General features: G+C 38.9%; 1 protein-coding gene across 1 annotated transcript in view; it reads left to right on the forward strand.

Moving 5' to 3' along the window:
• The window catches only part of CUNH1orf21 (chromosome unknown C1orf21 homolog), a 169930-nt gene that overhangs the window by 136364 nt on the left and 6521 nt on the right, over positions 1-27045 (forward strand). Inside the window, exon 4 of the mRNA XM_069074414.1 lies at positions 6449-6509. Within this exon, the coding sequence (XP_068930515.1) occupies positions 6449-6509 (61 nt within the window). The remainder of the gene's footprint in view (positions 1-6448; positions 6510-27045) is intronic.

Genomic DNA, 27045 nt, shown 5'->3' on the forward strand with positions numbered 1-27045 from the left:
TCAGGGATAATTTATGGCCATCCCACAGCCATTCTTCCCATCTACCTTTTCTGATAAACAAAATCTACATGTTATATTTCAAGGCAAGCAGTGAGTTCCCCATGAATTGTTTGGTCAATCTTTTCTTCTTAGTTGGTTGTGACTTTGTGTAACCAAGTCAAAGTTAGGGTTAGTTTTAGTCACACCTTATTTTTTTATTCACCACAAAGCACAAAGATATTTTTCAAAACACCTGTGAGATAGGCACCATGATAGTATTATCTTCATTTGACAGATGAGGAAATGGAACCTGAGACTGGTTAATTGACTTACCCAAGAGTCATCATAGTGTAGTGGACAGAGTGATGCATTTGGAATCAAAGGACTTGGGTTGAAATATTAACTCTTCCACTTACTCTATGTCCATGTTTTTGGATAAGACCTAACTTGTTTGACTTGATTTCATTCCCTTTTTTTTAAAACAATAGCTAAGGGGTGGCTAGGTGGCACAGTGAATAGAGCACTGGTCCTGGAGTCAGGAGGACCTGAGTTCAAATTTGGCCTCAGATACTTAACACAAAAGCTAGCCATGTGACCATGGGCAAGTCACTTAACCCCAATTGGCCTCCAAAAAGCAAAAAAATAAAATAAAATAAAACAATAGCTAGTATTGAGTAGAATCTTGTTACTCTTGGACAGAGTTCCTCTGAGAGTTCCTGTGATAATTCTAGTATGTGCTTTAGTGAAAATGTTTACATGACATCTGTGGCCATTGGAGGTGGGGATTTCTTTTCCTCCATAATGTGTTGAAACCTCTAGGTGAGATCAGGTGGGAGAAAGTGATATAAACTCTAGGAAGGGCGTGGGGATCCTCAGATTAGTACATGCAACAGCAGGAACTGTGCTAAAAGGGCAAAGCTTATAGCAGGCATTATCTGCATGCCAAGCATGTGGGAGCCCCAATTAGGAAAGTGCTGCTAAATTGAGATTTGGAAACATAATGGATTATAGAATTTTAAGCTTACAGTCTAAACTTTTTCATTTTCGTTTTGAAATTTTCAGAGAAATAAAGTTTTGTTTTCTGCTTACAAAAAAGCAATAGCTAATATTTGTGTAGTACTTTGAGGTTTGAAAAGTACTTTACATATGCTAGCTCCCTAGCTTCCTTTAAATTCCAATTAAAACCCTACCTTCTACTGAAGCCTTCCCTAATCCCTCTTAATTACTGTGCTTTCCCTCTTTATACTATAAATAGTTTGCTTTGTATATATTTGTCAGCATTTGGTCCGACCCATTAGATGTAAACTCCCTGAAGGCAGGGACTGTCTTTGCCTCTCTCTGTATGCTGCTGAGAGGTTAGGCTCCCTTGCAGCTCTGAATCAATGTTATAACAACAACAAAGTAGCTTAGTGTTGAATGCCTGTGCTGGAATCAGGAAGACCTGAGTTTGAATCAAACCTCAAATACTTAAGTCCAGAGCTTCTCCCTCCCCCACCCAAACCATGCTGCCCCATATCTACTGGTACATAGAGGAAAGGAAGGCAGTATCTCTTCTTCTTTCGGGATTAGATTCCAAAGGTCCTACATTTTTTAGGATCCCATTGTCATCTTAGCATAAAAAGTATTGACCACAGTGACTGAACGAATGTTTGGTTTCCTACCTTTCCCACTTATAGCCTTAAAGGAAAGGAATATTTGATTCTAGAGCTAACTAAGCCTGTGTTGGCTTCATGTGTGGCAGGAAAGAGTCTGTATTATGTTATTTGGTCTCTGGGCTAGATGGCAGATTTGTTCAGTTTGTTTTACTTTAAAGGATCAATTTGAAAAAGTGGTAGTTAGGGAGTCTGTGGTTCAGCTCAGGAAAGATCAAACAGCTTTTGCTGTAAATAAATCTTGAGCCTTCCCAACCATTAGCTGTGGTGTCAAACAAGTCACTTGGGCATGATGAGACTTTTGAAAACCATAGCGCTGAATGCAAAGGCAGTGGTCATGAATCAAACGTAGATTTCACTAGGCTTCTTCCCATTCTTTACCCTCAACCCAATCTTAGGTACAAAATGCACATAGTGATCTGCAAGTATTATTACATGTTGTAGTAATGATAACATTGTGCCAATGGAAGCAAATTTGGTCATAAAATTTTGACCAGGAAGATCACCTGCTTCATCTCCCTCATTTTACAGATTTCATAATTCAGTAGAATACCCAGAAGAATGTAAGTTTCCAGAGAGTAGGAACTATTTTTGGTCTCTGTTTAACCCTGGAAACTAGCCTAGTGCCTTCTTGTACACAATATGCATTTAATAAATGCTGCTGGGTTTAGATGAGGTGAGATACTGAGACTTAGGGAAGGGAAGTGGTTTGCCCAGTATCACAGAGCTAGTTACTAGAGACAAAGAAATACTTGGTGCCTAATCCAACAACTTGTCTACTATAAATGTTACCTCCATGTGGTTTTTTGAACAGTTGTATTTAAGTGAATAACCAGTGAAGATGAGTCAGTAGGAAAAATTGTTGAACAACTTCTTTGTGCTGGGCACTGTAATAACCAGTAAGTCCACATAATGAACATGGATTACTAAAAACTGCCATTTGGGGAGGAAGGGGGAGGAAGCACATGATCCTTTTTTTTTTTTTAAGAAAAGAAGTATAGGAGTGTGTGTGTGAATATATGAAAATACACTGGGTCCTTTTCTTTTTGATATCAGAGCTATTTTATGGATAGATATAGATGTAGACATATGCCATATGATCATGTGTACATATGATCATTTATACCATACATGTATAATATACACACATGTATATGCAAGCATGTATACTTATATGTATATTCTTATATGTGTATTACAGATATATACAGATTATCTATCACCATGTATTCTGGGCTGATATTTCAGTTTGATATTAGAATGAAATGAGACAGAGGTCATTCAATAGTTAACAAAATAAGATTTTTTTGGCCTAGCGAGAAGCTGTTCATAAAGCATGATCACTGAGGACACTTTAAGGTGATTCAGCTGAACAAAACCTCCTTTGCCTCAGCTGCCCATCATGATCACCAACCAAGCATCTTGAGAGCACCTAGAACTCCTCAATAGCTGTTTTGTCCTCAAACAGCCAGGAAATGGTGTCACCAACCTAAATCTTTAATCCCCTGAGCCCCAAGAATAGTATCATACCTTTTAAGAGAAAACTAGCCTAAATTGCATGGGGACAGGGGTTAGGATAGTGTTCCTGCCATACCATGCTGAAGGAAGAACTAGAACGTAAGCCCATAAGAGTTGGAAATAACCAGAATAGCTATTTGAACATCCTAAACCAAAACACATGAACTTTACTCGTAATACAACTTCTCATTCAGAGCACATTGACTCTCGTTTTCTATGTGATCCTAACAAGTTTTGGTTTTTTGGTTTCTAAGACTATAGCATATTAGAATTGGGGGTAGAAGAACTGTTGTGGGCAGACACAGCTATAAGAAATAAATGCCTGAAATTTCAAAGAAAGCAACAAGCAAAAGAACCCCCAAAAGCCTGAACAAGAACTCCAAAAGTTTGTATGTGGTTAATAGAGAGGCAAACAGCACTATATGCCCCCAGAATGTAAAGAGTATATCACTGTATTGCAGCTTAGCACAAGTAACGATGTTTCTGAGTTGTCAAGAAATAAGGAAATCTACCCATCAAGAAAAAGTTAAATTCTGTTCAAAAAAGACAGGGTAGTTGGAGGCGGCTAGGTGGTGCAGTGAATAGAGCACCAGCCCTGGAGTCAGGAGGACCTGAGTTCAAATCCAGCCCCAGACACTTAACACAAAACTAGCTGTGTGACCTTGGGCAAGTCACTTAACCCCAATTGCCCTATCTTCCCCCCCCCCAAAAAAAAAAGCAAAATAAGAAAAAAAGACAGGTATTTTATTAGTGTATAACATATTTTAGGAAGATTTCCATCCCAAATGGCCAAACTGGGACAAAAATAAATTAGCTAATTAAAAGAGTAAATGCCTAGTCAGCAGATATTTTCCAGTGGCTTCCTCTTGCCTCCAAGAGCAAATACAAAATGTTCTGTTTGGTGTTCAAAGCCCTTCCTAACCTAGCCCCCTTCTACCTTTCCAGTCTCCTTACGTTTTACTCTTTGATCCCGTGACACTGGCCACCTGCCATTTCCTCAAACAATCCACTCCTCTCCAGGTGTTTTCTCTGGCTGTCCCCCATACCTAGAATGTTCTCCCTCCTCAGCTCCAACTACTGAGCACTCTGGCTTCCTTTAAGTCCCAACTAAAGTTACATCTCCTACAAAAAACCTTCCCCAAACCCTCTCAATCCCCTTAATCCTATTGCCTTCTCTCTGCTCATGATTTCTTCTTTTTCCTTGTATAGAGCTTGCTTTGTGCATGTTTGGCATGTTTGTTTGAAAGTTGTCTTCCCCATCCGATTGTGAGTTCCTAGAGGGCAGGCACTTTTTGTCTCTTTTTGTATCCTCAAGACATCGCTTGGTACCTAGCACATAGTAAATGCTTAATCAATGTTGACTGATTCATTGGTTCACACTAGATATTCTTCTAGATAGCTAACCAGGATGACTCATTCCCTCCTCACCCTCCAGTTCCTGAATTTCCAAGATTTTATTATAGAGTGACTACATCCCCCCCCCCCCCTCTCCTTCTGGTTCCTGGGTATCTTCATCTGAAAAATTGAGAAAGCATATACCCTACCTCGCAGGATTATTGTGAGGATGAAATAAGATAATGTGTATAATATGCTTTGTAAATGCTTTGCAAATTATTAGTCATCATCATTATTATACCTAACATTTACTATGTGTACTAAGCACTCTACAATTATTAGCGCATTTGATCCTGACAACAGATGCTATTATTACACTCATTTTATAGATTAAGAAACTGAGGCAAAAAGTGACTTGTCCAGGGTCTCACAGCTAGTAAGTGACTGAGGCTGGATTTGAATTCAGGTCTTCCTGTCTCCAGGAGTGGTGCTCTAATAATTAATGATTATTATTTGCTATGCCAGGAAAGTGCCACTTATTTTCACCAAGTGTGAAATGTGTTGTATTTATGTTCTCAGCTGTCCTTCTCTCAACCTCTGCCTATACAGTTAGTTGAATATCATGCTGCTTTCAGCTTTTCTAAAATATACTTTTTAATGTCATTATCAGGGTTTATTTTCCTTTTGCTGTAGACATACACACAGGGTCATATTATCCCATGGAGGGCTTCCCTAAGCATTTTTTAGACCCAGATGCATTTACTTGAAGACAGAACTTAACTCTCACTTCCCTGTAATGTTAATGCATATAACCACTATAGATTAAAGAGAAATCCTATCTCCTAGTTTGCAGGCAATGATAGAATCATAGTCATAAAGTACCTTTGAATCTTATTTTCATGTTAGTGAAATTAAGTATGTTTCCCTCACACCCCATTTCCAATCAGTTGCTAAATCTTTTCTATTCTTTCTCAGTATTTCTTTTTTTTTTTTTAAGCAATTGGGGTTAAGTAACTTGCTCAAGGTTACAAGGCCAGTTATTTCTGGGTGTGGTGCTAAGTGTGGGAGCCTGGGATTGGATCAGTATTTCTTAATCTGTTCCCACCCCACCCTTTTTTTTTTTTATTCATGAAGCCACTGCTCTAGCTTAGAACCTCATTACTTCTCACTTGGATCATCTTAATTTATCTATTCAAAGGCTACCTTCTCCATACCATATCTCCATTATCTCCAGTTGGTAATGACCTTCCCTTGAGACCACATATGTAACTTTTACTTGAGAGGCTCTTACGTGAAAGAAAAGGCTCACATGCACTTTAGAGAAATCCTCGTATCTTGAACTCAAAACAAAATCTGAAAGTTTTCCTATCCATCAATCAGTCAACAAACATCAAGCACCTACTGAATTCCAGGCAGTGTGCTAGTCACTGGCGATAAAAATACAAAGAATGAACCAGTCTGCTCACAAAAAAAGTGTAAGTTCTAATGAGGAAAACAAGAACATATAAAAATATATACAACAAACAGGAACTTGATGGGTACAAAAATATACCAAGTGGTGAAATACAAGTTTGAGAAGGGAGCAGTAGCACAATTGGGGAGATCAGAAAACGCTTCATGCAAAAAAAGGGGGATTGAGCAATCCTAAAAGAAGAGAGAGAGAGAGAGAGAGACTTCAAGAGGCAGAAGTAAGTAGGGAGTTGATTACAGGCAAATGGGACAATCAGTACACAAAGGCATAGGGATGGGGCATGGAGTTTCATGTTTGATGAACAGAGAAAGGCCAGTTTGATATCTCACTATCAACTTCCCTTGCAAATACGTAGTTCACCAAATTCAAAACAGAAAAAAAAAAGGTTATTCTGAATGGTACTCCCTGAGTTCAAGTGAATCAGAAATTAATTTGAGGTTAATAATTTGGGAAACCTTTCATTAATATGGATTTAATCACTTTTGTGTTTCAGCATGCACATCTCTGAAAGCCAACAAGAATTCTTCAGAATGCTGGATGAAAAAATTGAAAAGGTATGAAATTAAATAAATATTTCATGTACTCTGAAAGGGAATATACTAAGGGCTGGTTTTTTTTTTTTGTGAATTAGGGTCACATAAATATTCAGTGACTTTCTTTTTTCCATAAATTACTACAGAAGCTAGTTGTTGCATTGATATTTTTGTAAGGACATGAGAGCTGAGGGCTAAGGCCAAAAAATTGAATGTGGCTGTGGATTAATTTGTGGATTGTATAATGTATAATAATGGTGCCCTTCTCTGAGGACCTCCTGGAGTTCTCAAAACCACTGGTTCAGTAGAAGCAGTTTTACCTTCATGCCTTGACCACCTTCTGACTACAGGACTGGATTCAGGGCTTTCCACTTGTGGTGAGTTAACTATATGAAGTGGAACAAAAAATCAACCAGCTTTTGCCCTATAATCAGAGATCACCTTAATTATCTCCTGATTGTAGGTGTCCATGGAACATGGCACTGGCACATTTGGTCCCTACTATGTTGACACCTATGATCACGGTTATTACTAAAAAGGATTTTTAAACATATAATTCACCAATGCCTTTTTTTATATATTACATTCATTTCTGGAAGGAAATCTTGCTCCCTACCCCCACCCCATCCAGATTGAACCAACCCTTGTGGCAAAGAAAAAAAATGTTAAACAAAACCATGCAGAACAATTACCATGTCTGACAACACACACAACTTTCTGCACTAGCAGATAGGTTTGGTTTTCTGCTCAGTGGGGCAAATGTTGGCTTTTAAGTTACTCAAAGGTAGGCTTCCTTTCAGGCACCTTTTCTTTTTTATTGTAGTTATTTTATATGTTGGGGTTTGGTTTTTGTGGGGCTTTTTGGTACCTATTTTCTCTGCCTTCATTCACATACATCTCATGCATCTCTGAGCTTTCCACAATCATCATTTCTCCATGCACAATAACATTTCATTACTCTCCTGTGCCATAATTTCTTCAATTGTTCCTGAATCAATGGGCACCCACTTTGTTTCCAGTTCTTCACTACCATAAAAAGTGCTACTATGAATGTTTTCATATATGTTGGATCAATATACTTTTTCAGCCATTCTTATTGACTTGGAGGACTTTGAATTTTGTCAGCATATCACTAGTTTTCTAGACTGAACCTTTTGACTACCTAGGTATATAGTACCTACCGGCCACCGCTTGATGGCTAGATTCCTAGTCCTGATCCTGTGCCTATGCACCTATTCTTAGTACCAATTTTGATCCCTTCTGGGTAGCTGGGTCTGCAGTGTGACACTTTGGAAGATAATTAGCCAAAAAGCATTTATTAATGTAATTATGTCACATTATTATTATTATTTATTATACATATATTTTTACATGTGCCAGACACTGTGCTAAGGACTAGGGATGCAAACAAGGGCAAAAGATAGTCCCTGCCCTCAAGGAGCTCACAATACACACTTGAGGTTTTTTCAGTAGTGAAAGTTAGTATACACTAATCTAACCACAGCATTTTAATCCTGTTAGTATGGCACACATTTGCAAATGTGACTAGCCAGCTTTAAGAATGTGGTCTAGTGGGGCGGCCAGGTAGCACAGCAAGTAAGAGCACCGGCCCCAGAGTCAGGATGACCTGGGATCAAATCTGGGCTCTGATACTTAGCACCACATCCAGAAATAACTGGCCGTGTAACCTTGTCAAGTTGCTTAACCCCAATTGCTTAAAAAAAAAAAATATGGTCTAGAGAATGGAGCTAACCTAACTGACTCACTTGGGACTAGAACAAATTGCCTTGATCTCATTAACCCTTTGTTCTAACCATGGAAGCAAGATTGAATATAATGTCCATTAAGGATAGGCATTGTACTGAACTAAAATGTAATGTCTGAACTTCAAGAAAAGCAAGTAGAAATGTGGCTTAAGAAACAGTTAATCAATTTGGGATACTATGGTTTTTAAAGCTGACATTTATTACTTGAGGGGAAGGGTCTATCTTTTAATTTAAAACGTTATGAACGAGAGATCTCTGTTCTAATTTAATTGAGAAATTATCTGTTTTAATTTTGATTTCTATTATTCTCATAAATTTCTATATTGTGATCTGGAATTTCACTAAAGGTGCTAAAAAGGAACCTTAGATCTTGATTATTCATGAATAGAGCCCCACCACTATGAAATGGACAGCCCTGAGAGCAGCTGCCTCATCTCTCTTCTAATTCATCATTTGATAAACCACCAATAAGTGACCAATGAACCATTCTGCAAATTACCATCCTAATTATAGTGATGTGGAGAATAGAGGAGGGTCATAGATAAAACTGGGTATATCCAACCTACTCCCTACAAGTACATAAAGACTTTTCCATGAATATTTCAGTGTTAATTATACTGGAAATTTTGTGTTGCCCCTAGTGGATTAAGCATGGCTTTTCTTAGCAGAGAGGAAGGGTTTTTATAAATCTACAAACCAGTTGCCAATTTTCCTAGAACTCAAAGGCTTGTCATCTCCACCTACACTAATAACTTTTAGTTAGTAAAGAGCAAGAAAAAGAGAAAGTACCCTGTAACCTCTTCACAAAGTCTTGCATTCTCTACTCTTTTTGCCTGGCTTCATGGTAATAAACAGATCTGCTGGGTAGGCAGAACTATTGTATAAAAATTTAAACCAAAAATAAAGGTTTAAAAGCTTACAGAATATGATTAGGCATTGAAGACTCATTTTGGGGAAGGATTTCCAAACTACAATTTCACTTTGTTTCAGTGTGAAGGTCATTGCTCCAGGCTGGTATAGGACCTTTTTTCTAATTTAGGCAAAAGAATCAGAATCCATGTAAAATGGAAAAAGCAAAATGTGTGACTTAAAAAGCTCTTGGATTGGGCAGCCAGGTAGCACAGCAAGTAAGAGCACCAGCTCCAGTGTCCGGATGACCTGGGGATCGAATCCGGGCTCAGACACTTAGCACCCACCCAGAAACACCTGGCCATGTAACCTTGAGCAAGTTACTTCATGCTGGTTGCTTTTAAAAAAAAAAGCTCTTGGATACAAACTTTCTCTAGACAGAGAGTAGTTGTAGATTACACAAAAGTGTAACCTGGCAAAAGCATGATTCTGATCCCACAATTTCCTGGATTTTTAACCAAAGAATTGTGGCATAATGTTAGTCTACCTGTGCACATTCTTGGGGGAGTTTCTCCTTTCTCCCATCTGCTGTTTCTTCTCTAATCCCAAGTGTCATATTAGTAACCATTTTTACATCTTTACTCTTATTTATCATTCCTAAGAAGAACAGGCCTTTGAAATATTAGACTACCATCTCTTCTTCGCCTCTCATCACTCTATTGCCATGACTAAAAGAATAAATTTACAGGTTCCTTCTATAGAAAACATCTACTATCTTAATGTTAGATCTTGGAACATCATATCACTGTAGGACTTCGAAATGGGTCTTCATATTTCTATACACCTCCCCAGGCTTTTTCCATTCACAAATCCAAGGTGCCCCAAAAGTCGTCATGCAGTATTAAGCTTTATTTCTATATTCCATGTGGATGAACATAGGTACCAATCCTCTGAATGTGTTCTTTGCTTTTTGGAGGATTGAATTTAAATGTATCCCTGCATCAACAAAACTCAGAGTCTAGTGGGGAACAAGATATAGATATTAGACACATGAAAAATAACATGAAGTCTAAGGAACATACATACATATGTGTGTTTATATATTACACATGTGTATGTATATATGTACATATATAAAACACACATGCATACACACATACATATATACACACGTGATTGAGTATCTACCATGGTGCACTAAATTATGAGTAATTGAGCCTTGGGTTTTAAATTTTCATTTACCCTACAACTTGTCACATAACTGAATTCCTTCTCCTTAGATCAATGTGAAATTAAATTGAATGAACCTTGGGAGATTTAAACCAACCCTTCCTTGGATTCATTCCCCTTATTTATTTAGTATTTATTGAGTATTTGTATGATGCAGCTTGAAACTTGACCATTCAGCTCTCCTTCCTGGATATTTCTGGTTTGTTCTATTCAAAACACTATTTGTAGCAAGAAATTAAGATGGTGATGACTTGTAGTAGAGTCTTGATAATTAGAAGTCCTCTAATTAGTGTATCGTTAGAGTATTTAGAGAAGAGAGCTCTGCTAGGCAAATGAAGAGTATATATATGAATTTTGTATTCTGTTCACCAAACACTTATTAAATATCTACTAAGTACAGAGCATTATGTTTAAGTACTCAGGGGGAAAATGATTAGATAAGACATGATCCAGGCACTAAGGAAACTTATGGTCTAGTAGGAAACAAGACACAAATACAGATATTAGAGAAGTGAAAAACAGCATATGATGTCCAAAAAAATGAAGATCTTATCAACATAAGTCAGGGATTCTTTCTTATACCAAGTAGCATTTGAGTTGGACTAAACAAGTGAACCCAGAGAGAGAAAACACTTTTTCAGAAAAGGAACAGCATGAGCAAAGGCATAGAGATAGGAAAGTTTGAGGCACATTCAAAGGAAACTTTCAGTTTGTATGCCATGTATATTGGGAACTAATATGGGGGAAGGCTCAAGAGGTAATATGGCACCAGATTGTAGAGGGCACTGAATGCCAAACAAAGGAATTTAAATTTTATTCCTTGGCCAATAGAGAGCTACTGAAATTTTTCAAGGGCAGGAATGATATGACTAGATGTATAAATGAGGAGCTGACTTGTGCAAATAATTGACTTAACTACTTCAAGAGAAAAAATTTCAAAAATCATTTTAGTACATTGTGCAATAATGTCCCAGGCTAGGGACCATGTTTTATACTTCTGTTATGGACATGGCTAAGCAGGAAATTCCCAGGATTCCATTTCTTATGATGCTTACAAGATGGAGAACATTACTCATTCAGAGAAGTTCCAGAAGATTGTATGTCTGACCACTGAACAGATGCATCATTTGAACCATAACTGGGAGGAATTCTAAAAAGATTCAGAAAAAAAAAATAAGCCAGCATTTATATAGCACTTAAAAGTTTACAAAACTCTTTACAAATATCTCATTTGAGCATTACAGTAACCCTGGGAGGTAGGTGCTATTATTGTCCCCATTTTTCAGATGAAAACTGAGGCAGAGTTTAAGTACAGAGTCACACAACTAATAAATTTCTGAGGCTAGATTTGAAGTCAGGTCTTCCTGACTCCAGGTCCAGCATTCTATCCACTGACCCACCTCGCTGCCTCTAGAAAAGAAATGAAGGAAGCTCATGTAGGAAGACAGAAGTTTTATTCTTAAAACAGAGCTGTAAGAGGAAGAAGAAATGGAAAAGCAAACTATGAGTCGTGGTCAGAATGTGGAGACAGAAAAGGAAGTTTATGTTGTGGTATTGCCATAGTTTTCCTGGTCCCAAAGGTGTTCCTGGTAGATTCCTGTTGACCCCAGAACCAAGCAGACAAATTTGCTCAGGCTACAACATACTCTGAAAATTTTACATGGAATTCCAAGCGTCAGGCAACTCTGAACACTCACCTTTTGCTAATAGATAGGGAGTTCTGAAGCCATTGTGTATGTCATGCTACTCAGGGTATCAGTGAATATTAATAGGGTATTAGATTTCATCCCCTAGGAGCCTATAAGGGGTTATACCCATTTGTGTATGGAGAAAGAAGTGATTCTACTACTTGATTCCCTCTTTCATGTACAATGTTTTGTATCTTAATTAAATGCTTTTGCTATTGAATTTGCGGCTGATAATGGTCTGTAAATAGAATGTACTACCGTCAATGGCATCTCAGACCATAAATTGAAAAATTACTCACAATGAATCTTGGGACAGTACCGAAAGGGCTTAGAGTCAGAATTCTCAGAAGCTTTAGGATTGCATTATTAGAGTATTTTTGTAACCCTCACAGTTCCAGGCACATAGTAAATATACAAGTACTTTTTATTGATCTTTTCTTTACCTTAAAGCAAGTCTTATAAAATCTCTGGGGTTTTTTAAAATACTATATGCACTTGGGAGCAGTAAAGTACATTTCTTTATCAAATGTTAAATAATGAAAATATTTAACTAATTTGTATCAGCCTCTTCCTAACACTGCTTCCACCCTAGTCTTATCATAGAAGAAAAATTTCTGTTTTGACTCTATTGTTGCCATTTGCTTGAGGAAGCAAGTCACGTCACTTTTCTAGAACTTGCAGAATTTAGCTGAGACATCAGACTTTAAGTTCAGGTATTTAACTGATTAGTGATAAGAGGATTTCTGGTTTCGTTTTATTACCTCTATTCATTTGAGATGAGCATGTCCAGGGTTAATAGTTCTGGTTAGTTTTCAGATTCCAGCTCTATTCCTAGAATTTACAGACTAGTTTATAATTTTCCCTGATGCAGATCTTTCCCTTCTACTGTCTTTTCTTTGATGTGTAAATCTTTACCTTCCCTTCAGCCCTCTGTAAAATTCCATTTATCTTCATGCAGATGTAACTATGACCTATATAAGGTTATATTTCAGCAAACTTGAGTTTTAAACTTCAGTTTCATGAAGCTAGGTGCCTGCATTGACTTCTATATACTTTTGGAGACACTGGTCTATGCTCTGAGCATATGATAAATCAGTTATTAAAATGTTTCTGAGTATTATTAAGTATGATTGGCAACAATATTTATCAAAGAATCCTTGCACAATTTTTTGTGTCATTCTCAATCAGTTAGGTTTGACTATATTGAATCTTAGTATCTTAGCGAGTAGACCAAACATAGGTGGCTTAGTCAGCTGTTCAGCAGGCAACTTTGTAATTTGGGTCAAGTGTAAAACAGATAGTTAAGACTTCATTTAATAAAGGCTATACAATAAGGACAATTGACAGAGGCCCCAAGGAAAGCAGTCTGATCTTTTGCCCCTTCACTATAATGAATAAGAGTACTTTATAGCCAAGAGGAAAACCAGCATTTCTATGATCTCTTATCCTCCTGTGGTCCCACTGATTTTAATGTCCCTGATCATTTATTGCCTTATACAGCTAGGGGGCACAGTGAATAGAGCACTGGCCCTGGAGTCAGGAGGACTATAAAGATGAAGACAGTTATAGTAAATAACCTTCCATAGGAAAGTCAAGTTAATTACCCTCTGGCAATACTTGTTTGATATAGAGAATTTGGAGCAAAGGGACCTGAGTTCCAATTCTATCTCCACCAGCTGGATCACCTTAGGCAAGAATTTTTTTTTCTAATTCTCTGATCTTGAGGACACTGACCTGAACTTCTCTCCTGCCTAGGCCTGACACTACCTATCAGACCCCACTTGAAGAGTTAGACTCTTCAACTTGTTCCTAACCCTAATCCTGATCATGGTTCTTAATCTCTTCTGGCCAGCCGGGACCTCAGTGTATTTCACCCTTATATAGAGACATGCTGTTCTTTAGAATCAGAAGACCTGAGTTCAAATCCTGTTTTTCTTCCACATACTAACTCTGACAAGTCCTTTAACTTCCCTGGACCTTGTCTGTGAAATGAGAAGATTAGACTACATGACCTCTGAGTTCCCTTTCAGCTACAAATCTATGAGTATATACTGTGACCCAGGAGTGATGGGTAAATGTGGCAAATGGATACAGGCTCAGTTTGAGGAAAAACTTCCCTAATCCTCAAAGCTGTGTCACAGTGGCCTGGGCTTCCTTGGGAAGTAGCGAATTTTCCCCACACTAAAGGTTTTCAGACTTAGGTTAGATGACCATTTTTGGTGATGTTCTTAAGGAGATCCCTAGGCAAGCACAGGCTGGACATTGGATAACATCTAAAATTTCTTTCGATGCTTGAGATTATATGTTTGGTCTTAAATTGTGAACCCAGGGAGGCTAAAGATTTGGGAGCATCTTCTGGATGGTGATTTATACAAGATGCACCAAAGTTTGAAGGTTTTATTTTACTGTGGCTTTAAGTCTACTTAAAAAGAGTAGACAAAGAGAGAAGGGAGAAGGGGGGGAGGGGGGAGAAGAAAATCCACTCTAGCGGTGACTTCCCCAAACAAGCACCATGGGGTCCTTCTTTGCCTTTTTTATGCTAAACAAGTGCACCCAAGGAATCCATGGCTTCTTTTGTTTTGCAAATTGGTCTACAATTACAAAGAATTAGAAACTACCCACTGATAGTCTCTATCCCGGTTAGAGCACAATGCAAATGAGCCCAAGTGTGTGTCAGGGTTTAGTAAACAGTTAGGGAATGATCTGGTTGCTGTCACCTTGACATGGAAATAAGATCTCTGGCATCAAACCCATAACATCAAGGTTATGGATCTCATGCCCCACTGGGCTGCTTCAGTCTGTTCATGGCCCCAAATGCCTCCAACATCCCTTGCCAGCAGTTTAGTAAATGCATGTCATTGATTGCAAGCACATGTAGATGTTTCAGCACAGATTTATTCCTTCCCTACTGGAAAAAAAAAAAAAAAACTCCTCAAGCATTTGCTTCCTTTTAGTAAAAAGCACCGCCCCCCTGCCCCCAACAAAGAAGCCTCTATCACACAGCTATGTAATATGTCAGCTAGGTACTACAGTGTAAAGTGTGTGGGCCTTGAAGTCAGCAAGACCTGACTTCAAATCCTGCCTCAGATACTTACTAGCTGTATGACCCTGGACAAGTCAATTAACCCCTCTCAGCTGGTTTCCTCATCTTTAAAATGGGAATAATAATGGCACCAAACTGACATGGTTATTGTAAGAATAAAATGAGATTTTTATGGTAGCATACAGATGATGATGATGAGGGTGGTGATGATGATGATAGACTGTGGCCCTACTTGTTGAATTTTATGTAATGTAACATTTTGAGTCATCAAGTGCAAGAAGTCTGAAAAAGACATGAGCCAAAATTTTCACAGCTTATTTGAAAAGGTCTTTGTCATTGGAAGGATTCTGCTATCTATACAAAATCATTTAAAGTTAGAAAAGTTTAAATTTCAACAGCACCATGACTTCCCTCTGCCTAGATGGAGCCTAGCAGGTAAGAACTTTTCCTCTTTCTATAGTTTCTGCCTTTATTCTTATGAGACCAAGAGAACCCTCTTTTGATCCATGTATATCAAAATAGAAAGAGGAAAAACTACTGGCTTTCAATCTGATAAAGAGAAAATGTATTTTTCCTCTCTAGTTAGAAACTAAATAAATTCATAGAGCTTTAGATATGGAATGAACTTTGGAAATAATCTAAGCCAGTCCTCTCATTTTTTATTGTTGTTTTCCAGTGTTGTTTGACTCTTCATGACCCCATTTGGGGTTTTCTTGGCAAAGATACTGAAGTGGTTTGCCATTTCCTTCTCCAGCCCGTTTTATAGATGAGGAAACTGAGATAAACAAGGTTAAGTGACTTGCCCAGGGTCACACAGCTAGTGTGTGAGGTCAGATTTTAATTCAGGAAAATAACTCTTCCTGACTCCAGGCCCAGTGTTCTGTTCACTATGGCTCCACCCAACTGCCCTCTCTCATTTTGCCCATGAGAAAACTAAGGCCAATGGAGGGCTAAGTGACTTGTCCAACATTCCAAAGGTGGAAAGTAGCAGAGCTGGGACTCAAATACAAGTTCTCTTACTCCCCATCCAATAATCTTTCCACTTATAGTATGTACCTTGCATTCTGGAAATTATCTGGATTCCTCATTCTAATTAAATATGTATGTATGTATGTATCACGTATATGTGTGTATGTACATACATACATATATACACATATGCATATATACACATCTACATATGCATACACACACACACACACACACATATATATATATATATATATTTGCTCCATTGAAGCAATTTTTACAACCTTGTTTCCAATAATGACCATCATGGTATCTATCTCCTCTCTATCCTTTATTCCTTTCTTCAGCTCCTCCTCCTCTTCCTTTGTAGGGGAGATGTTACATCTGTCGATCTAATTGGGTTGCAATTATAAGGGGTAGGGATTGTGTGGCACATTCCTTCTGTCTCTTTTTTCCTACTCAACATTTTCTATGTAAATGTCTTCTTGGTAGTAATCATTTTTTAAATACTGAGAATCTTCTTTCAGTGTAGTGAAATATGATTATACACTGGTCACTGAGAATGGTGGCTTTACTCTCCAGCTGAAAGTAATTAGGCAATTCCACCATGGGAAAGAAATAAGGTATCAAGACTAAAAGAAATGAATGCCCCAAGTAACAAATGCATCCCCAGGGCCTCCAAGGAGATCACTTGAAGTGGCTGCACTGGGATTCTAACTTGGAGCTTGCAAAAGAAGCCAGATTTAATGCTCTTTTCACAGCAGTGCAAAAAGAGATATAGTCCTAGTCTTTGGGGAGCTCATAATAAAAATAAAATAAAAAGCTGACATTTGTATAGTACTTTGCAGTTTGCTCGTAGGCAACATGATGTTTTCCCATCATGGCCACATGGGGGAGAGGAGGAGAGGGTAGTTCAGGGTTGCTGGTGATGCCAAGGTGTGGCTATAGTAAATTCAAGTTAAGAACACTACCCATTTGTAAGCTTATGACAAGGTATGCCTAGGCCAATAATCTTCTAAACTCATAATAGGATTATAGGCTGGAAGTAATTTAGAGACCATCTAAGTTCACAACCATCTCCCCATTTTTATCAATAGGGAAGCTAAAGCCTAGAAAGGTAAGTGATTTGCCCATAGTCAAACATAATAATTAGTGAAAAAGTCTCTAACATATTGGGTAACCTCTTGTGGCTAACTTTTGGGAAGACATGGGCTAGAGTCAGATAAGATGGGCAGGCATAAATGGGTTTTGACATACATCCTAAATGAGATGATTTCATTTCAGATAATTTCAGCTGATGAAATCACAGACCTAGAAGACAACTAAGTCAAAATGAATGAAATGCATTCAGAAATGGATATGTAATATATCCATGTCAGAGCAAAGTGGGCATGTTGGAAAGTAATGATTAACATGATTAGAGGTAGACATGAGGTGGGAGCCAGTTTTATTAGTGCAACCTAAGGAATTTAAATTCAGTGGTGTGGGGTTAACTATAGATCTTTGAGGTTGAAAATGTCTTACTTTTCATGCTTTTTAAAAATCATATCCTTTTGTAAAATATGATTTTATCTCATCATGTGTCACAGGGAGCTGAGACTGAGTTACTGTTCCAAACCTCACATTGCATAACTGCGGTCTTTAATTGTTACTCCATTTTCTTGAAGATATGTTCATCACCCCTTGTAAAACACAACTTGAAATAATTCATCTCTTCCAAGAATCCTTCCCTGACCAGCTTCAGCTAATTTGGGTTGTGTCCCCTTAGGACTTTTTGTGACCAGTTTGTGGTATATTTTGCATTTTTTAGCGTTTTAGAGTTCTTTTGTTTGGTTTCATGGGCCCATGATTTGTTTTCCCAATGAGCTCACCAAGTACTAGAACTATATCTCTTTTTGTGGAGCTGTTTCAGCTTATAGGATCTAAGTTAGAATCCCAGCACAGCCATTTAAAGTGACCTTATTGAGACATTTAAGCAACAAGCATTTATTAAGCTCCTACTATGTTAACCACTTTGTTTCGTAGGTCTTGAGAATGAAATAACCCCTAGTCACAAGGAGTTTACGTTCTAACCTCTCTTGGCCTGGTTTTCCTTATCTACAAAATGAGAAAGTTGTGTTAGATCATTTCTTAGGTCCTTTCTAGCCCTAGAACTATGACCTTCAGGCATCATAGTGCTTCACTGGGCTTTCTACAGATACTCGAGAGCTAACTGAACCATCAGTGATATTACCAGTTCATAAATATTTGCTAAATACCTGCCATGTTCCAGGTACTGTACAGCTGGCAATATTTTTTTTAAGTTCAGAGATAGTTCCTGCTCTCAAGGGACTCTCAGTCTAATTGGGGAAGACAATATACAAATAAGTATATATACACAAGCTGTATACAGGATATATTGGAAATATATCCTGGTAAGAACACTGAGAGGATTGGGAAAGGCTTCCTGTAGAAAGGGATATTTTTTGTTTGTTTGTTGTCTTTTTTGGAGAGGAGAAGGCAGGGCAATTGGGGGTAAGTGACTTGCCCAAGGTCACACAGCTAGTAAGTGTGTCAAGTGTCTGAGGCCGAATTTGAACTCATGTCCTCCTGACTCCAGGGCTAGTGCTCTATTTACTATGCCCCAGAAGCATAGATTTTAACTGGGACTTGAAGGAAGCCAGGGAAGCTGTGAGGTAGAGATGAAGAGAGAGAGCATCCCAGACAAGGGGGAAGGCCAGAAAAAATACCCAGAGGTGGGAGATGGTTGGTTTTAACAGCGCTAGACCCTATTATGAGTTAAACTATGAAATTACTTCTTAAAGTCATCTCTTATTCCTCTTAGAAGGTGTTAAGCTCACAATGCTAGCATTTAGTATTACGTGCACATTTGGCAATGTCCTTCCTTCCAGAAGGCTTTAGAGACAAAGCATAAATTCATAGGCAGGAATTCATTCAAGCAAGAAATGTCTCTCGTACTGCGGTTGAAGGGCCCTCAGAGCCTGAGACCCAACCAGAGCAGAGTGTGGGACCAAAGCACATTGTACTGTGCAGTATAGTTTTCTTTTGCTTTTTTCCTCTTTGGGATATAAGGGAAATCTCATTTAAATGAATCCCAGGAAAAACAAGTTAATTCATCTCAGGAGCAGCCTTGATTAACAAGAGCTTCAGTGTAGATTGATTGTCAGTTAGTAGCCCAAGTTCCTAAATAGGGGTTTAAAAAGCGTTCTGAGCTTATGCTTACAAAATAGGTTGATGTAAATTCTAGCATATGATGGAGTTAATTCGGAACAAATTATTCTAAAAACCTGATGTGAAAAGTGCTTCTCTGTTAAGAGTCAGCTAGATTATAATTCCAGGCCTGATAAAACTATAATTCTAACTAAACTGTTGGAAAATAATCAAACTAACCGTGGCATCACGGGCTTAGCATTGGCAGGGACCTTCAAGGCCTTCTGGTCCAACCCCCCTGATTTTACACATGTGGAAACGAAAGGTTAGCAAGGTTAAATACTTTACCTAATATCACATAAGTAGTAAACAGAAAAGGCAAAATTCAAATGGGGATCCTCTGACTTGAAATCCAACATTCTTTACAGCAAAGATTTTAATCCACCATATATTTCATTAAAAAGTTGCTGCCTGGCATCAGAGTATTGAAACCTCATTTACCTCGGCTCTCTTGGGAAGACTCCAAAGAAGGGAACCAAATCAATCCCTGTTAAAGCTAAAATATGCTACCCCCTGTTCCCTTTAATTGAGTCAAGCCATGATATAGCCTGGAAATCTTAACAGATACTCCTTTTCAAAAGAGAATTCTGAGCCTGGTCAAAGATGGAGAATTACATCCTCTCAAAAAAAATGGAAATTCAGCTCCTCTTCTAGCTCCTGAGAAAGAAAAACAGCCAATAAGCATTTATTATGTGCCAGGCACTATGCTCAGTGTTGGGCATACAAAGATAATAAAATGAGACAGTTCTTGACCTGAAGGAACCAACCTGGATACATCTAGTCTCTGAATGCACCATCTAAGCAGTCTCCAAACTTACCCATTTCTTGTCCTATGAATTTCACCATCATGGCCTTTATCTGTGAGGTCTTTCCTCTGACTCCTCTACCTCTCCTCCATTAGGACTAAGCCATCATTACTTGTGTCATCGCAGTGGGAAATGCTGAAAGTCCTTCCCCTGCTCCTTTTGTAATACTACATCTGATTAGTTGATCCTTTTTCTGTGTCTCAGAAAGGAAAAGTCCTTTTGTCACTACTCTTATCACTTCTTTCTTTGTGTTTCAGGGATTCATTCATTCATTGATAGGCATACACTCCCTCCACCAACTTGGAATGTGTCCTCTCCATGCCTTAGTAGGTGGTCTCCTGAAGTTTCTATTGGCCCTCATCATAATCATTACTACCCTGTAGCCCAAGAAACAGTCAATGGCTGTCACACTCCTGAGTCTCATTACAAATGAGATCTTTTCCAACTGAAATAATAATGCCTGAGTCTAATTAGAATAAAACTCATTAGAGTAGCTGATTGCCATTAATGCCTCTATTGATTTTCCTAATGAAGTAAGCAGAGGGAGGGGACTTTAACATAGCGCCTAATTATTTCTCTCTTTTTTCACAACATTTTCTCAAAACTGTTGTTATAAATGTGTTGTTTGGACTATTAACTAAAAAGCAGTTGAAAGTGCTCCCTAGGTAGAGATTGATCTGCTGTCTGTCTCCAGCTTTGAGGTGGGGTCTGTTACTTTAAAAAGCCACTGTTACCTTACTGGGTTTACAAGATGAAGGTTTCTTTTTGGTTTTGACCTATGATTTCAGCCATCTGGGGAATGCCCTGTCTTACCCCTGCCTTGCAGCTTCGCAGTCTAAGAGAGCTGGGGGTTCAGGGGGGCAGGGTGCAGTCTTGGTCCATATGTCAGAGACTTGAATCTAGGTGCTCCTTACTCCGTGCTCAGCTCTGCCATATGCTGTGCCATTTCAATGTTATTACCACTCTAATTTACAATAAGACAGAAAAAACAAAGCCTCACCAGTAGATATAGTTTATATCAAGTAGTCACAGAATGTCATATGCCTAAATGTATCTCAGAGATCATACAGTCTAGCACCCACCCCCATTTTCCAGATGGGAAAAATGAGCCCCAGCATGATTCAATGACTTATCCAAGGTCAGATGGTGATAAATTCTAAACCAGAGCCCTGGTTTAAACTGACTCTCTGACTCTCAAGCCAGCACTCTTTGCACTGTATCCTGCTGCTTCCTTTGGCTTTGGATTTTGTGCCTTAAGGCCTGAAAATGCCAGCTGCTTCCCATCACACAGTGCCAACCCTGCAGCTTCACAGACCATTTTTCCCCCTTTTCTCTTCCTACTGCTTGTTTATTCCAGTTCCTTATCACAGATGCCAAAAGAAGAAATGAAATGAACTTGGTCTAGCTCCTCTGGATGAGGAAAGAGTTAAATGCACTAGATTCTTCTAGAGCTTCAAATTCATTGTTGTTTCTAAGAGTAGGAACACACACAGAGGGCTGGCAGAGAGGCTGTTATTTGTGTTGAAAGAGAGGGAGATTACCCATTGAAGCCCTACACCAAGTCACTACTGCAGTAATTGTGCTTGATTAAATCCGGCTGTAGATTGCATCCCAGAAATCCTGCCATCTCACAGGTATGTTTTTAGTGGAAATGGAAAGTGGGTGGTCATTATACTGCCTGCCACTGACGCTTTCCTCTCCACTTAGACTAGGCCTCTGCAGCAAGCCACAGTTGAGAAGGTGGATTTGTAGAAAGACAACTGGGCTTGGAATCAGAGCAGCTGAATATAAATCCTTCCTGCAAATTACTGACACTGAGCAAGCCATTTTCCTTCCCTGAGCCTCAGCTTCCTAATCTGTTTAAAAAAAAAAAAAGGAGGGCTGACTAGATCAGGAGTTCTTAACCTTTTGGGGGGTTGTAGTCCCCTGACATTCTGAAGATGCCTATAGACCCCTTTTCAGAGTAAGACATTTAATTCATAAAATAAGTTATGTAGCATTACAAAGGAAATCAGTTATATTGAAATATAGTTGCTTCTCAATATTACTATAGATCTTCACAATAGATCTACACCTTTACCTGTAAGGAAGGTAACAGAAGCATTATTACCTCCATTGAACTGAAGCTGAGGAAAGTTAAAGGGCATGCCCATCGTCACCAAACTCACAAGTAGCAGAGCTGGTCTCGGCCGAGTCTCCTGACTCCAAACGCAAATGCACCTTTCCCTGCATCACAACCCAATGCACTAACAGCTCCTCAAACAACCCTTCCTTGTCCAACTTATTAGGAGGCTCTGTTCTTGAAGCTTGCCGGGGCTTTATGAAGACTTTCCTTGCAGAAAGTGGCCTTTGAATTTGGTGAAGTTAACCAGTGTGTTTTGCACAAGGAGGTGATTGTGCCCCATGGTCACTTATTCTGAATGTCTGAAACATTTTTTACAAAGAGTTCTATTTTGTGTTCTCCTTTAAAGGGGGTGGGGAGGAGAAAGGAATTGCTAGGGAATTAAGCTAGGGAAATCGCTGTCTATCTTCAAAACTAGCTTTTCTCCCGCCTTCTGCCTTCTGACAGCTGGTGGCTTTAAGGTTCTCTTTTTCATCACAGTTTTGAGGTTTTTTGAAATTTAAATGAGGGATGAAGCCACCATTGCAGAGAAAAACTCACTGTAATGCCCCAAAAAAGCCAGTATAAATGAACACTGTGCCACTCAGCAAGGCCAGGGTTACTCTTTGTGCTAGAGCTGTCATGGGAGCCTGCCTGTCCTCCCTCCAGGTGGTTGGATCATTCCTTCCAAAAACCTTGCTGGTGTTTCATATGTTTGTCATATTGCTCAGGAAAAGTACAGAATCATCCCTGGTCCTGCTATTCCATTTCATCATTTTCTTCCAAGGTCTCCATTCCTGCAACCCCATGTCTCCTAAAACTGGTCTTCATCTGCATAGAATGATGGCAGTTTTTAGGAAAGGAATACATTAAGAATCTGGGATTTAATCAATTTTGTGAGGAATTTCTGATAAGGGAGCAAGTCAGATTCATTGTTACTGTCTATGACTTAGCAGGTAAATCTTAGGGTGCTATCTAAGGCACAGAGTAGTCACATAACTACAAAGTGTCAGTAGTAGGATTTGAACCTGAGACTTTCTGATTCCAAGCCTAGCACTCTATTTGCTTTGCATTCCCATTGTTATTATAGTAATAATAATGCCACAATTTTAATTAAGCTAACAATTTCTTGAGAAGCAGCAAGCCAGAAAGGCCTTGGTTCAAATTCTGCCTCTGACACTCAGTGACCATAGGTAAGTCACTTAAACTCAGTGCCCCCAGGCAATAAGTCCATAAATTGCAGAGGAAATTACCAGCTTTTCATTGGTAGAAGGAATTTCCAAATCTAGACATGACAATTCTGGACCAAAATACTAATAATAATTTCTTAGAAGCTGCTGTGATCAGAAATTCAGAATTATGGTCTTCTATGGTTTATATGAGAGGTCTAATTTTCAAAAGATAAAACATTTTTCATATGTAATGGATAGTTATGCCTGTAATTCATCCCACTATCTAACTTTTATACCTGCATCCAGGATTCAGTTACTGAGTTGTTACTGCTTTGTCTGGTTCACATTTCTGCGTCTGCATATGTTAAAACTGTATTCTGCTTCCTAGACAGTCCTTCATCTAAAGCATCATTCTGGCTTGTGGAGACTTAGCTTTGACTAGTGAGAGTTGGACTGATGTGACTTTTGTCATGATTACCTTTAAATATGTTCTAAGCCATAAACTCATAGGGTTAGCAGGAGAAAATGTATTTGTTATCTTCCCAGTGATAGTCTCTAACTAAAGTCTTGTGACAGCAGCAAGGTGATGCAGTGGATAGAGCACTGGGACTGGAGTCAGGAAGATGAGTTCAGGTCTAACCCTAGATACTAGCTGTGTGAAAGTCACTTCACCCTATTTGCCTCAGTTTCCTCATCTGTAAAATGAGTCAGGAAAGGAAATGGCAAACCACTCCAGCATCTTTGCCAAGAAAACCCCAATTGGGGTCATGAAAAGTCAGATACAGCTGAAACAGCTGAACAACAACAAAAGTCTAGTGAAAATTGTTTAAAAGGGCACCACTTCTGCCCAAGATGCTTTGGAACTGAAATAAAAAATAGATGGCATATTCCTTCACTTAAGATGACTTTCTTTCTTTCCAACAAGCCAAGATCTTTCTTTCATTCAAAACTTTTCATAGTTCACCTCATCAATGAAACTCTTCCCAGATGACTTCTCCCTGCACTCTGTAACCATGTCCAGAGACATCTCTGTGGTTCTACTCTCAGAATCACAGATAAGATCATAAATTTAGAGCTGGAAAATACTTTATAAGGTTTCTAGTACAGTCCCCCTCCTTTTCACAGATGAAGGAACTAAGACCTGGGGAGGGGAGGGAATAACTTGCCCAAAGTCACACAAATATTTTGTGACAGAGCCCAGATTTGAACCCAGATCTTCTAGCTACACATCCAGTCTATTCAGCTTGCCTCTGAATAAAAATCCCTTCTACATCATACCTGAAAAGTAGTCCTACAGCCTTCAGTTGAGGACCTCTAAAGAAGAGGAACTCCCATAACCTTTTGAGACAACCCATTCTACTTTGGGATAGTTCTGATTGTTACTAGATTCTTCTATGGAGTAATCCCAGTGACCTTTCATGTTTTGATTGTTCTTCTCTGGATGCTCCCTAGTTTATTAATGTCCTTAATTATGGACATTAAATTATGTCTTAAAATATGGCATGACCCTGAACACAATACTACAGATGTGTTCTGACCTAGACAGAGTATGGCAGGACTATAAGTTCCCTTACATTATACAGTCTGCCTATATCAATGAAGCTTCCTATTACCACATCACATTATTGACTCATTATGAACCTGTGGACCATCAAAGCTTCCACAAAAAAAAGATATTTTTTCAAATAAACTAGCTTTGTATTGGTGACATTGATTGCTTGAACCCAACTTTACATTTGCCTCTATTACATTTTGTCTTACTAAGTTCTCCCCAGTTTTGGATCCTGACTTTGCTATCCAGTGTGTTAGCCTTCCCTTCCAGCTTTGTGTCATTAGCAAATTTGATGAACATGCCCTCTATACCCTAGTCATTGGAGAAAATAATAGAGTGCTCAAGGGCAAGGACAGATCCTTTAGGTTATGCAACCAAAGACTGCCACTATTCAACCTGTTCTGAACTGATTTCTTTGAAGTCTCCATCTTTTCAATGAGAATAGAATGAGAGACTTTGTCACATCTGTTACTAAATTGAGGTAGACAACATGTACAGCATTCCCCTGGTCTCCTACCAGTCTAATGGCCCTGTTAGAAAAAGGAAATGACATTAGTCTGGCATAAGCCATTCTTAATGAAGCCATGCTGACTCCTTGTGATCAATAAGCTGTTCCCTAATCATCCATTTCATGATAATATTCTTGGATTTTGCCAGCCTTTTAAAATAATATTCCTCTTCATACACACTGTGTTCTAGCCAAAGTTAACTACAGAGCTGGCATTCTATCTCTCAACTCCATGCATTTGCAGAAGCTAATCCTCAGTGTCTAAAATATACACCCTCATCTCTGTCTCTCAGAATTTTTGGACTCAGATCAAATACTCTCTCTATCATGACACTTTCTCTGTTTTCTCTAGCTCTTAGTGTGGTCTCCCATGTCACTCCCCTACTCAACAACTCCAGTAGTTCCCTAGCATTTCTAGGATCAAAAACAAATCCCTCTATTTGCCATTTAAGGTCTCTGCAGCTGAGCCCCAACCTACCTTTACAGTCTCATTATACATTAGTCCTCTTCCCACACTTTATGTCCAGCCAAACTGGCCTTCCAACTGTCCCTCATGCACAGCACTCTGTCTCTCATCTCCTTGCCTTTGTACTGGAGATCTCCTATGCCTGGAATACACCACCTTTACATCTCTGCCTCTTAGAATCCCTAGATTCATCCAGACTTGGTTCAAATGCAACCCTTGAGGGGCAGCTAGGTGGCACAGTGTTCTGGAGTTAGGAGGGCCTGAGTTCAAATCGGGCCTCAGACACTTGACACTAACTGTGTGACCTTGGGCAAGTCACTTAACCCCAATTGCCCTGCCTTCCCCCCTCCAAAAAAATTTGAACCCTTGACATGAAGCTTTTCCTCAGCCCAGATGCTAGTGCCATCCCTCCCTCCTTCAAATCACTTTGTATTCATTTTGTTTGTCACTATAAAGCAGGAGTTCTTCACCTTTCCTATGTCATGGTCCTCTTTGGCAGTCTGGTAAAGCTTCTGGAATGCTCTTACCATCATATGCGTAAAATAAGATACATAGGCTTACAAAGGAAACCAGTTATATTGAAATATGCATTTTTCCCACCCAAGTTAACAGACCCTGCTTGAAATCTGTCAGTGGATCCTGTAGATGCTAGATTAAGAACTTCTCCATAGGGGCGGCCAGGTAGCACAGCAAGTAAGAGCACCGGCTCCAGTGTTGAGAAGACCTGGAGATCGAATCCCGGGCTCAGACACTTAGCACCCACCCAGAAACACCTGGCCGTGTAACCTTGAGCAAGTTGCTTAACCCAGATTGCTTAAAAAAAAAAAAAAGAACTTCTCCATAAAAAGAGACAGCATGGTATAGATTCAAGAGAGGCAGCCTAGAAGCCAGAAGATTTGAGTTCAAGTGTTATCTGACATGTACTCACCATGTTACTGGGTGAGTCACAGGTCACTGAAAAGAAGGTGTTGACTTGCATTGGCAGACGGAGTTTCCTACCCTAGGAGTTCCCTATACTAATACTTCTCCTAATAATAAATAGTTTGCATTTATCTAGCACTTTAAGTTTTGCAAAGTACTCCACAAATATAACTCATTTGATGAGTTTATTAAATAAATATCACAGGCTAACCTAGCATCTCCAGACACTCACACCCCACCCTATGGATGGATTTCAAGGGTGCTGTGAATTTGAAT

Source organism: Petaurus breviceps, unplaced genomic scaffold (assembly GCF_028583685.1).
Source record: "Petaurus breviceps papuanus isolate PSGF00001 unplaced genomic scaffold, PetGlider_PUasm1.0 90895, whole genome shotgun sequence".
NCBI classification, from domain to species: domain Eukaryota; kingdom Metazoa; phylum Chordata; class Mammalia; order Diprotodontia; family Petauridae; genus Petaurus; species Petaurus breviceps.